Source organism: Pelodiscus sinensis, chromosome 8 (assembly GCF_052426305.1).
Source record: "Pelodiscus sinensis isolate ZL-2025 chromosome 8, ASM5242630v1, whole genome shotgun sequence".
Taxonomy (NCBI): Eukaryota; Metazoa; Chordata; order Testudines; family Trionychidae; genus Pelodiscus; species Pelodiscus sinensis.
The window spans coordinates 48,374,895-48,387,358 of NC_143059.1; the positions used below are offsets into that span (position 1 = coordinate 48,374,895).

General features: G+C 39.1%; 1 protein-coding gene across 1 annotated transcript in view; it reads right to left on the bottom strand.

Annotated features, from left to right (window-relative positions):
• Positions 1–1,056: 1,056 nt before the first annotated feature.
• The window catches only part of GLRX3 (glutaredoxin 3), a 38,459-nt gene continuing 27,051 nt past the window's right edge, over positions 1,057–12,464 (bottom strand). The window contains exons 5-11 of the mRNA XM_075935241.2: positions 11,123–11,295; positions 10,969–11,030; positions 5,586–5,643; positions 4,768–4,820; positions 2,855–2,894; positions 2,661–2,753; positions 1,057–1,337 (exon numbers count right to left, since the gene is read on the bottom strand). Of these exons, the coding sequence (XP_075791356.2) occupies positions 1,287–1,337; positions 2,661–2,753; positions 2,855–2,894; positions 4,768–4,820; positions 5,586–5,643; positions 10,969–11,030; positions 11,123–11,295 (530 nt within the window). The 3' untranslated portion in view covers positions 1,057–1,286. The remainder of the gene's footprint in view (positions 1,338–2,660; positions 2,754–2,854; positions 2,895–4,767; positions 4,821–5,585; positions 5,644–10,968; positions 11,031–11,122; positions 11,296–12,464) is intronic.

Below are 12,464 nucleotides of genomic sequence, written 5' to 3' on the forward strand. Positions count from 1 at the left end.
GAACTGATCTGAATACTGAACACTTTTCCTCTTGAGGAAGGGGCCCTTCCAGGTCAGCATGGAGGAACACTGATGAGACAGATATAAGGATTCTTACACTGCTTTTGCTGTATTTTTTTCAGTGGACAGAGGATTTCATTTTCCATTTGTGAGCATTACATGCAGAACTGCAGGTTTAGGGGTAAAACTATGCTGGACATATTCAGGTGAGTTTCCTGGACTTTTTCCCCTGTCCATTCGATTATGAATAAATACAGAAAGTCTTTAAAGAAGGTCTCCAAAGGAGAATTAAAAACAAGAAAATAATAATAATAAAAAAAGAGTCCTCTAAGGACAGAAAGGACTTAAGGGAGAAGAACAATATGAACTGTTGAGAAATATAGGAAGGAAATAGCTATTTTATTTCTAACAGCAGCAACAGTGAGGGTACACCAGAATTGCCTTAACATCAACTTTAGTGGCTTAAATCTCCATCATAATTTAAATGTTTAAAGCAGCAAAAAAACACCAACACAACACACCACCAAACAAAACAAAACCAAGATTAAACAGGCTGAAAAACACCTGAGGTTAGCAAACAATTATTAGAATTCCTTAGATGATGGAGATAAATGTACAGTTGAAGCCAGTGTTCCCTGTAAGGTGTCTGCTTGTGTGGCCGCTCGAGAGAAAAATGCCACCTAGCTGATTAGCAAAGCATCCACAGCTAGTTTTTTTTTTTTATTTCTACTGGGGATGCACACTGGCATATGCCTTGGTGCACATAAATGTTTATTCTGCACATGGATGGAAAAGACTAGAGTGAACATTGGTTGAAGCTCATTAATAACGTCTTAATAGTAGTACTCTGGATAAAAGTTTCAGTAGTTTTTTCTTGCTCACTAGACATTTAAAAAAGTAATTAGATGCATGAAAATAGATACACTGCCTGTCTCAGAGTACATTCTAGTGAGTGTTATATGCCCACAAACTAATTACTGTAAAGGACTAAAATATGTCAGGTAGGCATCTCTGTAAAAGGAATATATATTTACAAAGAGTTCAATGAAAACAAAATGTTTAACATTCCATTTTAATTGAAGATGTTGATGCAGTATTGTATTTTTGGTGAAAAATTACTTTAACATATAGATCTAACATGACTTTATGAAGTATACAGAGCAAGTTAGAAGCTTTTAATTACTTCCACTCCATTAATCCAAGGCTGATTGTTCCAATGTAATCAATAAATGAATTATTTCTTTAAGTATTTCAGTTCCCGTCACTAGCATTTGAGGCTATTTGCATTAGTTTTCTCCCTTCAGAATAGGTAACAATTCTCCATTTTCCTTTAATTCCTGTAAAGAAATAATAAAATAGTAACTCGGGACGTGTATATTTTGCAATTACCTCTGACATCAATTCAACAGGGATGATTATCAGACAAAAATAAACAAACTGTCCACTATTCAGGAGGAGATGGACTAGATAACCCACTAGAGGTCCCTCTCTACCACAAGTAATTAATTTTTTAATTCTGAATTTAAACAAAGTTTTACAGAACACAAGACACCCAACATGCTATATACAGTTTAAAAAAAGAACCATGATCTTTAGAATTTGTTAAAGTGAGAGACAGTGAGATTGATATAAATTATAATTTAGAACTACATGTAGGCCCTATCTGGTTGGTTAAATTTAGTTCAATTATAAATCATTCAGTCTGATTCCGTTAATGTGAAATGTTCTGTTTTTCTTAAATGTATACAGAGACTATCTATAAGCAAAACATTCTTACACATTCATAATCATTTTAGAACATATCTTTAAATTACTATATCATCCATGTGTCAGCAAGCTGCATTACTAACGTGTGCTCTCAGTAACATAGTCCAATACAGCTATTTATTTTTCAAACTAATGGTAAGTATAACATATTACAACTTCTTTACAGTTCAAAATTATATTTATTGATCAATGAACCAGTTAAGTCAAAATTGTGACATACCTAGTAAATAAATTACGTAGATGTTTTTTGAAATCATCTAATTGTATTTAAGTAACTTCAGCTTATTTTTAGAGCTAAATGAAATGTATTGATTATATTTTCCCAAGAGTTACAATGTGTGTGGAATTGGCTATAAAACATTGAGACAAGAATAAACTCAGGAGTATTAGGGGTTTAGAAGACTATGCCTGCTCTGTTACAAAAATCAAAAACCACAGTAACAAATGCAGATCTATTTTTGTTGCTTCAGGGTCTGTTCAAAAAGACTACAATAAACCTTACATTTTTTTCACAAACAAGCCAGTTTGCTAGGAAAAATGTCTCACCACCTTATTTGAGAAGAGCAATGTCAAAAGTAAAACTAAAAAGCAAATGAAACCTGTAAAAATGCACCCACGGGGTAAAAATGGTCTTTACAGTAAAGGCAGCTGACTGCTGTCAAGAAAATCCATTTCATTGCTATATCAGAGCATATGAACATGCTGGAGATTTAAAAGCTCCTTTCAACCATATGTTGTAATGACAGTCACAGTAAAACCAACCAAGTCATTCCATGTCAAAATTTAAGGCCATTACATAAGAGCTCGTGTGTAGGACAGTTAGAAAATATTTTAAAAGCTCACATTAGAAAAGTCAATTTCCATTTTAAACAGGAATCCCTCCCCTGCCTTACCTTGACAATATCCAACCCTCCAACAAGTTCACCTTTAACATACAACTGAGGGTAAGTTGGCCAGTTTGAATACGTTTTTAATCCTTGCCGCACCTAAGGAAAATAATCTTAACTTTAACGTTCTTCACAGCAGCTTTAGTAGTGTAGTAGACATAACAGTGATGTGGGGTGGAGAGGACAAGTCTCCGACTTACCTCTTCATCCTCTAATATGTCAAATGTCTCATAATCAACACTATAAAGAAAGATCAAAATGAGTTTGTTGCAGCATAACCACCATAAAACATAACAAAGGTATTTGTTTTTACACTAGCTAACCACCATCCATAATATAGGATGTTTGCATAAGATCTTTAATTATAGTCTGTAAGCAAGAGGCTGAAGAAAGTCACCTACTTAAATGGAAAACAAATAATGTCTGGTAATTAGACATTAAATACAGCTGTTAATTATTTTTCAAAAACTAATGGCAAGTTTAACACAGTACAACTTCTTTAATGCTCAAGATTATATTTACTGATCAATGAACAAGTTAACCCAAAATTGTGACATACCTGGCAAATAAATTATAGAGATAACTTTCATGAGAGTGCAAGCACTCAGAATTTGAAGCAGCCATGTGTATTGTGGACAAAAGGGAATTCTAAAAGGAGTTTCTAGTCAGAGTGAAAGGATTTTTGTTGTCAACAGAGTACAACAAGAAGGGATGAAAACAGCATTCACAGTGCTTGTTGGTAGTTAGCCTACCTACTACCAAAATGAGTAGTTACTTTTCATTATTTAATCAACAAGTACTGTAACATAGCATATTGCATTTCATTTAGAAGTCAAAAAAATTAAGTTGGGATAGAAGTTCCATTTTTATTACAATCAAGTGCTAGTTGCTTTTCCATCTCCCTCAACAGCGATTATTGAGCTAAATAGCCAGCAATTATAGATTGAATTAACTAGCAATTATTGCATTATGTGATGCTTCACACACACAAGAAGAGTTACATGTCCAGCAATAATAAGGAGGTATAATTCACTAATATGACTATAATGTGAACTTGTTCAACAAAACTTTGAGTTGTGCTTAAATTGCCTCTCACTATTTAGCAATCACTACAGGTTCTCCCCCAGATCTGGGACTCTGGCCTGGTGACATCCATGGTACAGCAGAGCCATGGATGTTACTGGACCAAAGAGCCCTGGAGGCAAGAGCAATGCAGAGGCTGTGGAGCTCTGGCTGAAACAAGTGGCATTGGGGGAGCCCTCCCCGCCCTGGCCAAAGAACCCACAGCGTTAGTGGAGCAAAGTGGCTGGGGAGACCAATCCCCAGCTGGGGAACCCCTGATGTTAGTGGAGCCAGGCAGCAGCTGGGGAATCCCTGCCTGGGGAATCCTCAGCATCAGCTGGGCCACGTGACCAGGAGTCATAGCCTCAGCCAGGGAATCCCCAGTTGCAATGGGGTGGCCAGGTAGCCTCGGCCAAGAACCCCCCCAGTGGCAGCTGGGCTGGGATGACTGGGCAGACTCTTCTAGGGAGCCCCCCAGCCGAAGCGGGGCTGGCAGAGGCGGGCAGCACCAATTCCCAGCAGCAGCAGGGAGGCCCCAGCAGCAGGGCAGGGCGGCCGGGTGGCCCCTGCTAGGGAAGCCGGGGAACACTGTGGCAGCAGCCAAGTGGTCCTCGCTGAGAATCCTGAGAGACCCTCTGGCAGCAGAGGAGAGCCTGTGCCAGAGCCCAGGAGTGGCGCAGCAAGCAGGGGAGCACGGACCTCCTCTGGTCCAGCAAAATCCCTGGTTCAGGACAACTCAGGTCCCAAGGGTGCCAGACCAGGGAGGTCCAAACTGTACTGTCAGATGTTACTCTTATACTAAATGTACTGTGAACTTAGTCACCATGCCAGGCATCTCCCTTTTGCCATTTCTCTTTCCACTAACATCTTTATTTTGAGGACAATAATGAGATGCCTCCTTATAAATACATTTTTAGGTCAGAGTAAAAGCTGTTCTCCTATTAGAATGATGCAATTTATTATTGCTATCTGGTGCTTTTCCACCTTGACAGTTTACTATAAACACTGGACTTTATTCATTAAAACTGTTGGGTTTTAAATACCTACATACCCAGTGCTGTTTAGGATTTCTATAATTTGCTTGCTGAATCCACATTTTGCCATCTAAAAGGATAGAAAGACTTAGATTACAACACTATATTTGTAGTTTTGTGAAATTTTAAATTCTTAAAGCCAAGAAAATTAAACCTTCCAGATATCACAATCCATTCAATTAATTATTTTATTTTTAAGAAATAACCCTTATTGATGTACAGTCTCTGTGCTGCCCTCCTTCCGCAATCATCTTTTAATGTCTACTGGGGGGAGAGAGGGGGTTAGATTTAACTTTGCAGTGCAGTTTGTGTCTCACTTGCAAGCACTTGTAATGTCAATGAAAATACTGAGAATCAGTTCCCTCATTTCCTCTGTTTAATGAGAGCTGGTGCTAGGACAGTTTTCCTTAGTGAAGCCATTTTCCACATTCATCCATTCTGGTCTTGAAAATTGGCTACAGCTAGAATGCAGGTTATGTCTATAGAGTATTCAAAGAAAGCCAAAGCTAAGTAGTAGCCCAAGAGGTATACTCCTTTTGGATCTACACATTTAAAAAAAAAAAAAAAAAAAAACTCACACAGATGTTTAAAAAAAAAGAAAAGAGAAGCTTACTATTCTTTGTGAATTTTCCATTTTACTCAGGACTGTCCATTATGCAAGATAGGCAGCAGCTTTCTGGACTAACTTGGTAATTGGTACCAACCATTAACGCCCTTATTTCTAATACCACCACCACCACCATCACCATTTTAGTAGCCAAAAAGAAAAAAGTCCACTCACCGCATGCAAGAGCATCAAAAGAAATTACAATGACACCATTTTGGAGATCTTTACCTGCTTGTTTCCTTTCATAAACAGCATCACAGAAGCTTTGTTTGTCAGAATCTTAAGTCTAAAATGGGAGAAAGAAATAAATATAAATAAATTCAATTCTCAGCACTGCTTTAAATTATTCTGTTACACGTATGAATTATCTTCCTATCTTTCTTGTAAGATAGTTACTGAAGAAGTAGATCCAAAGTATAGGTTAATAATTAAACTGAGATTTTTTTTATTTCGTTATCTCCATAAGCCATTGTAAACCATATATTACTTTTAAAGCAATTATTTAAATTTATTTTCCCCAGATTAAATTGCAAATACCTAGATGCATAAAACTTAAGGGAAAAATTCCACATTTAATTGGAAATATTTTTAATACAATACCAAGACAGATGAATTGAATCACAGATATCAGAGAAACAAAGCAAATTTTTGCGAGTCAGATGTCTGGGCTCCCTTCCTGGCTGCTGCCCTAGGAGAACTCGGAGGCCTGACCCCCCTCCAGCTCACCTGCTCGGCCCTGCTGCCCCTAGCCCACTCGCAGGGCTTTGCTCCTGGGACTCCTTGCCCCATGCGGGACGGCAGCTGTTCCTGGGGCTCTCTACCCCCAGGTCACTGTCCCTGCAAGCTGCCACAGACCAGACCAGCTCCGCTCCCAGCCACTCTCAACCTCTGTGGCTGGGGCTCTCTGGTTTAGCAACATCTGTGGTCCTGCCACACTATGGATGTTGCTAGGTCAGAGAACCCCGGACGAGAGGACCTGTAGGCCCAATGGAGAAAAGAGACTGTTTTTGCTTTGAAGACTAAGCACAGCAGAAAACAAAACATGAACTGGATAGTAAAAACTAGAATTAATTTCTGAGCTTGCAAGTTGGCATGGAGGAGGAAAACCAGCAATGAACCGCTTGTAGAAATAATTCAATTTAAAACAGTGACTCAGAAGATATAACTCATCACCCAACAGAACCAGTCAGTGTTGCATTAGCTCCTTGGAGCTAATGGTTCATATCTCAACAAAGCAGTTGAGCCCTCCACTCTCAAAATATAAAAAGGTATTTGAGTTTTGGGTTTGTTTGTTTATTTTAAATGAAAATTAAAGGTCTGTTTTCCCTATGCAGATACTTACGAGCCCATAAACAAAGATTTGTCTTGGCATCACTGAAAGATTTCACTGTTTATTACACTTTACATATTTTTATATTTTCTGTAGTCTCCTGAAGTTTATGTTACTGCATATATTCCTATCAATATGTCCAAGTAATTCCACTTGAGACATACACATACAGTAGTACAAAATACAGCCCTGATCCTGTAATCAGATCTGGAGGATAACAGATTGACGTTTATTAGAGAATTTTTAGAGACAAACAATACATAAATTATAGGAGACAGTATTTTGTAACAAGTATGACTGAGAGAGTGGATACATCCGGTAGCCGGTTTGAGTAATGGCGGTAGGGGGGGGATCTAGGCCTTGGGGGCCTGGGTTTACGGCCCATGATGGGGCGTTTGGGCCCCCCGGGGGGGCCCACTAGCGGGGTGCCTTCCTCCTTTGGAGTAATGACCTAGGCCTTTGGTTGAGGAGCTCGTAGAATAGGTTGTTCCCGGGGGAGGAGGCGGCATGTAGCGGGGGGGTTTGGAGTGTGGCTAGTTATAAGCCCGTAGTGAATGGAAAAGCGGGGTGTGGGGCCCCGGATGTAGACGGCCAGTGGGGTGGTTATCTGGTTAGCGGATGGGGGGTTTGGTGACGGCGCTCATTCTGTGGTTGGACCGGTAGTTTAAGTGGGCTGAATTTAGATTTGGCAAGGTGAGCATCGCACCATTAATTGGGTTGTGGGGGCGTTTGCGGAGTCAGTGTGCATGGGAGTGAATGTGGGGACCGTTGGTCGGGGACCAATTAAGTGGGTCGCCCGTTATGGGAGGGCAAGCGTGCCTAGTTTGCGTCTTGGAGTTGAGTGGAGGTTCTAGAGGTCTATGATTTGGGGAGAGGGAGGGGAGATACAATTCATCCATACATACATACTTATACCTACACATTCACACTCGCAGGCACTCATCCATATGCACGGGACAAAAGTTGGACTGAGGAAGGGCCTAGGGGGATAGGATAGGGAGGTTAGTAGGGGCGGGGAGTCTAGTGATTGGGGGGGTACTGACACACTCATACTAATCAATTCTATGCCCCGGGTGCTATCCACGATCTGTTTCTGGTTTCTATATGGAGAATGTGTAGACTTATGTATAGTAGCCCTTCGGCTCCCTGATTTCCGTGTCCCTTGGCTTCCCTTATTGCCGTATCCTGGTCCCTGGTGGTGCTCCCGCCTGGAGGGGGGGTAGTGTACCCCCCTGAGCGAGTAAAGGGTGGATAAGTTGAGTGTGGAAGTTAATGACTGACCAGGCGGGGCAGGATGAGGGCCCAGGATCGGCGCCGAGAGACGAAGCACAAGGGTTAAGAGGTTGGTTGCTAGGGGAGTACTTCCAGAGACAGGAGTGGGTCCCACGGCGTCCTCTTCAACTGCATCCTTGTCCTCTTGGTCAGATCGTGTTACACACCCGGGGGGATATATAAATTCCATCGACTATTCCATTAGCTGATTAATCAATTTAATATCCCTAATACAGATCAGTACTGTGTTAAATAAAATTACTTTTAAAAAGGGAAAGTTTAAAAAAGATTTGATAAGATTTGTTTCTGCTCATTTAAATTAATAGTATTTTTCTGCTGCAAAGTTTCAAAGCTGTATTAAGTCAATGTTCAGTTGTAAACTTTTGAAAGAACCATGAAGTTTTGTTTAGCATTAACTTTTCAGAGTTACAAACTCCATCCCCGAAATGTGTATCTCTCTGAGGTTCTACTGAAGTTTGCATGTTATTTCTCAAGTTTATCAATGCTTCTTTGGGAGCTGGGATCAGACACTTACAGAGCTTTATAGATATCCAGCATCACCAGCCTCAAACTATGAGTAGATGTCTGTGTGTCAATATATACCCCCCAGAGAATCAGTGTAACTTGTTAATTCAGCTGCCTCTTTATCATCTTAAAGGTGTGACCCATACAAGACAAGAAAAATTCCCACTACTATGTAGTTCCTGCTGTAAAACAGGAAGATGCTTCACATATTAGAGCTTATGAAATGTTTAGTTAACCAGGTTTGGCTCAATGGAACAGACAAATTTAAACAGAACATATGCTCAAATAGGAAGATTCCATAGGCCAGACTGGCTTCTAGATATTAGGCCTGCCTTGGGAGATTAAAAACATACATTTCATCACTAAAAGCACATAATGGCAACAAAAGAGAAAGCAGTTGGAACGGAACATTGGTAACGAGCCTAAATAATTATTCTGTATCTAAATCCTGCTGGAAAGGGATAACAAGTGGAGTTCCTCAAGGGTCTGTTTTGGGACCCGTACTGTTCAATATCTTCATCAATGATGTAGATATTGGGATAGAGAGTACGCTTATTAAGTTTGCGGATGATACCAAACTGGGTGGGGTTGCGACTTCTTTGGAGGATAGGGACATAATTCAAAATGACCTTAGCAAGTTAGAGAAATGGTCAGAGGTAAACAGGATGAGGTTTAATAAAGAGAAATGCAAAGTGCTCCACTTAGGAAGGAACAATCAGTTCCATACATACAAGATGGGAAGCGACTGTCTAGGAAGGAGCATGGCAGAAAGGGATCTAGGGGTCATAGTGGACCACAAGTTGAATATGAGTCAACAGTGTGATGCTGTTGCCAAAAAAGCAAATATGATTCTAGGTTGTATCAACAGGTGTGTTGTAAGCAAAACTCGTGAAGTCATTCTGCCGCTCTACTCTGCACTAGTTAGGCCTCAGCTGGAGTACTGTGTCCAGTTCTGGGCGCCACATTTCAAGAAAGATGTGGAGAAATTGGAAAGGGTACAGAGAAGAGCGACAAGAATGATTAAAGGTCTAGAGAACATGACCTATGAAGCCAGGCTTCATGAACTGGGCTTGTTTAGTTTGGAAAAAAGAAGATTAAGGGGGGACATGATAGCGGTTTTCAAATATCTAAAAGGGTGTCACAAGGAGGAAGGAGAAAATTTGTTCCTCTTGGTTTCTGAGGACAGGACAAGGAGTAATGGGCTTAAAGTGCAGCAAGGGAGGTTTAGATTGGACATTAGGAAAAAATTCCTAACTGTCAGGGTGGTCAAATATTGGAATAAATTGCCAAGGGAGGTGGTGGAATCTCCCTCTCTGGAGATATTTAAGAACAGGTTAGACAGACATCTGTCAGGGATGGTGTAGGTGGAGCTTGGTCCTGCCTTGAGGGCGGGGGGCTGGACTCGATGACCTCTTGAGGTCCCTTCCAGTCCTATTATTCTATGATTCTATGATTCTATGTATTGACACCATAGTAAAATCTATACCCAATTTGTTTTTTCAAGTTACTCATAGAACTACTGCATTTTCTAATTTAAGGATTTATCTAAGTTTCCTTTTTAACAACTAATTATTATTCAAGAAAGGAGATGGGAAGAAATCTGTGCGCACTGCTTTAAATGTAATAAAATTTGTTGTCTGAGTAAACCTATCAAAACAGCATACGCCAACATTTACTTATATATACACACACTATCACCGATGTCATCTACAACTGAAGAAGTAACTAAAATATTCAGGACTATGTAGCACTTTAAAGACTAACAAGATGGTTTATTAGATGATGAGCTTTCGTGGGCCAGACCCACTTCCTCAGGTCAAATAATGGAAGAAAATAGTCACAACCATATATACCAAAGGATACAATTTAAAAAAAATGCACACACATGAAAAGGACAAATCACATTACAGAACAGAAGGAGGATGTGGGGGGGGGGGGGGGGGGAGGAAGTTGAATGCCAGTGAGTTAATGATATTAGAGGTGGGGAAGGGGAAATGTCTGTGAGTTAATAGTATTAGAGGTGATAATTGGGGAAGCTATCTTTGTAATGTGTAAGATAGCTGGGGTCTTTGTTAAGTCCCATGTGGAGAGTGTCGAATTTTAGCAAAATATTCAATTACTTCAAATAAAAGACTGCTGCATTATAATAATTTACTTTAAGTGTTCATGTATTTCTGTTAATCAGATATGGATGCTGCCTCTAAACTACAGGTTGGAACGCTCTAGTCTAGCATTTTCTGGTTTGGCAACATTCATGGTATGGCATGATTTTAGTTAGCCAGAGATCCATTTACTATGGGTGTGGCCCATGTAAGAGCCCCTAACAGTGGAAGTGATCATAATGCTGCTACACAACACTGATCTCCGTGGTTCAGCAAATTCTCTGGTTCGGCAATGGTCAGGTCCCAAGGGTGCCAAACTAGAGACATTCAACCTGTATAATGCATTGCTAAAAAAAAATAATAATAATCTAAGACATCAGACCTGTCTTCCAATTTCTGTGTCTTGGGACAAATTGTGTCCAGTTCTCCAGAAGACTCCAGTTCCTGAAAAGACAGATGTTCAAAATTAGAAAGAAACAGTTATATACACATGCTTTTAAAAACATGGAAAATAACAAGATTTCTTAATTTCTAACCTTAACTATATCCAGTCCACCTATAAGCTCTCCAGCTACATATAATTGTGGATAAGTAGGCCAATTAGAATAGGTTTTCAGTCCTTGACGTACTTCTTCATCAGAAAAAATATCAAAACTGCTAAACAGAATGTTATGTTTGTTAAGAATCTCCACCATTTGTCTGCTGAAACCTGGATAAAAAGAGGATATCAATTAGGAGGTGATTAGTTTAAATTATATATATTTTTCAATAAAATGCTCTTATGGCTATATGAAAATGTATCTGGTTAAAAAATGTAGTGCAGATCTTCCAAACAATAACCGTTCCTTATAAGGGTCTAGTATTTCTTTCTATTACTGCAATTACTAAACCTCACTATGTATTTAGACAGGTTTGTATTTTTAAGTATGCCTGCATAAACAGCTGCATTCAGTAACGGTAGCACACTATATTTTGGTAGAACATCTCAAAGAAATCTATTTCCCTAGTCTGATTTGTCTAGCCCTACTCCATCCTTCTGCAACCAAACTAAAAGAAACTCTTTGGCCTGCTCCACATCTTCTGCTCCGTCTTTTCTTTCCCCTCCTCCATACCTTGTGTTTCTGCAGCTCTTCTTGTTTTCTGCCTCTAGCTACTGCCAGTCTCCCCCAACATACTCATTGAAAATGACTAACTAAAAAGCATGGGGATTATTATTCAAGCTTATTGGATGGCAGTAAGTTTTAAAACGGTGGGTTTTTGGGCTCTGTTTCAGCTGCCACTGTTTTGCCTACCACATCACAACTTGAGTCTAAGTATTTATATTTTATTATACTTTTGACACTTTATTAGGTATGATGAAGTCATGTACTTGCTCACTGATACTTTCTCATTAACACATTAAGTACTCAACTTAAGGGTGTAAAAACCTGTATTTTATAAATGTATCATGTAGTCTGTTTTATAAAAGTTTCTTTTCATAATTTAATCATGAAAACAATAATGAATGTTTTCACACACATTAACTTTAAAATATTGTTTGCCAAACATTCTTTATGCATAATAAACCATTCTTAACACTAAAAAGGGAAACAACCTAAATATCATTTTTTTTAAAATTGTCATAACACCATCATTCTAAATTATCAAATCTATAAAGTAGATTTTAAACATTTTCACTATTTAGACTTTCATTTCTTTAATAAATGGAACAAAGGGAATTAATAAAAATAATCACAAACTGCCATGTAAGTATTGTTTGATTTGAACTTGTAAGATCACCTATTCATTTTAAATATGGATTTGCACTACAGTTTTCTGCAGTCTGCATAATCTGCAATTTGTTGAGATGAGATACTGATATGTATATGTATGACATCT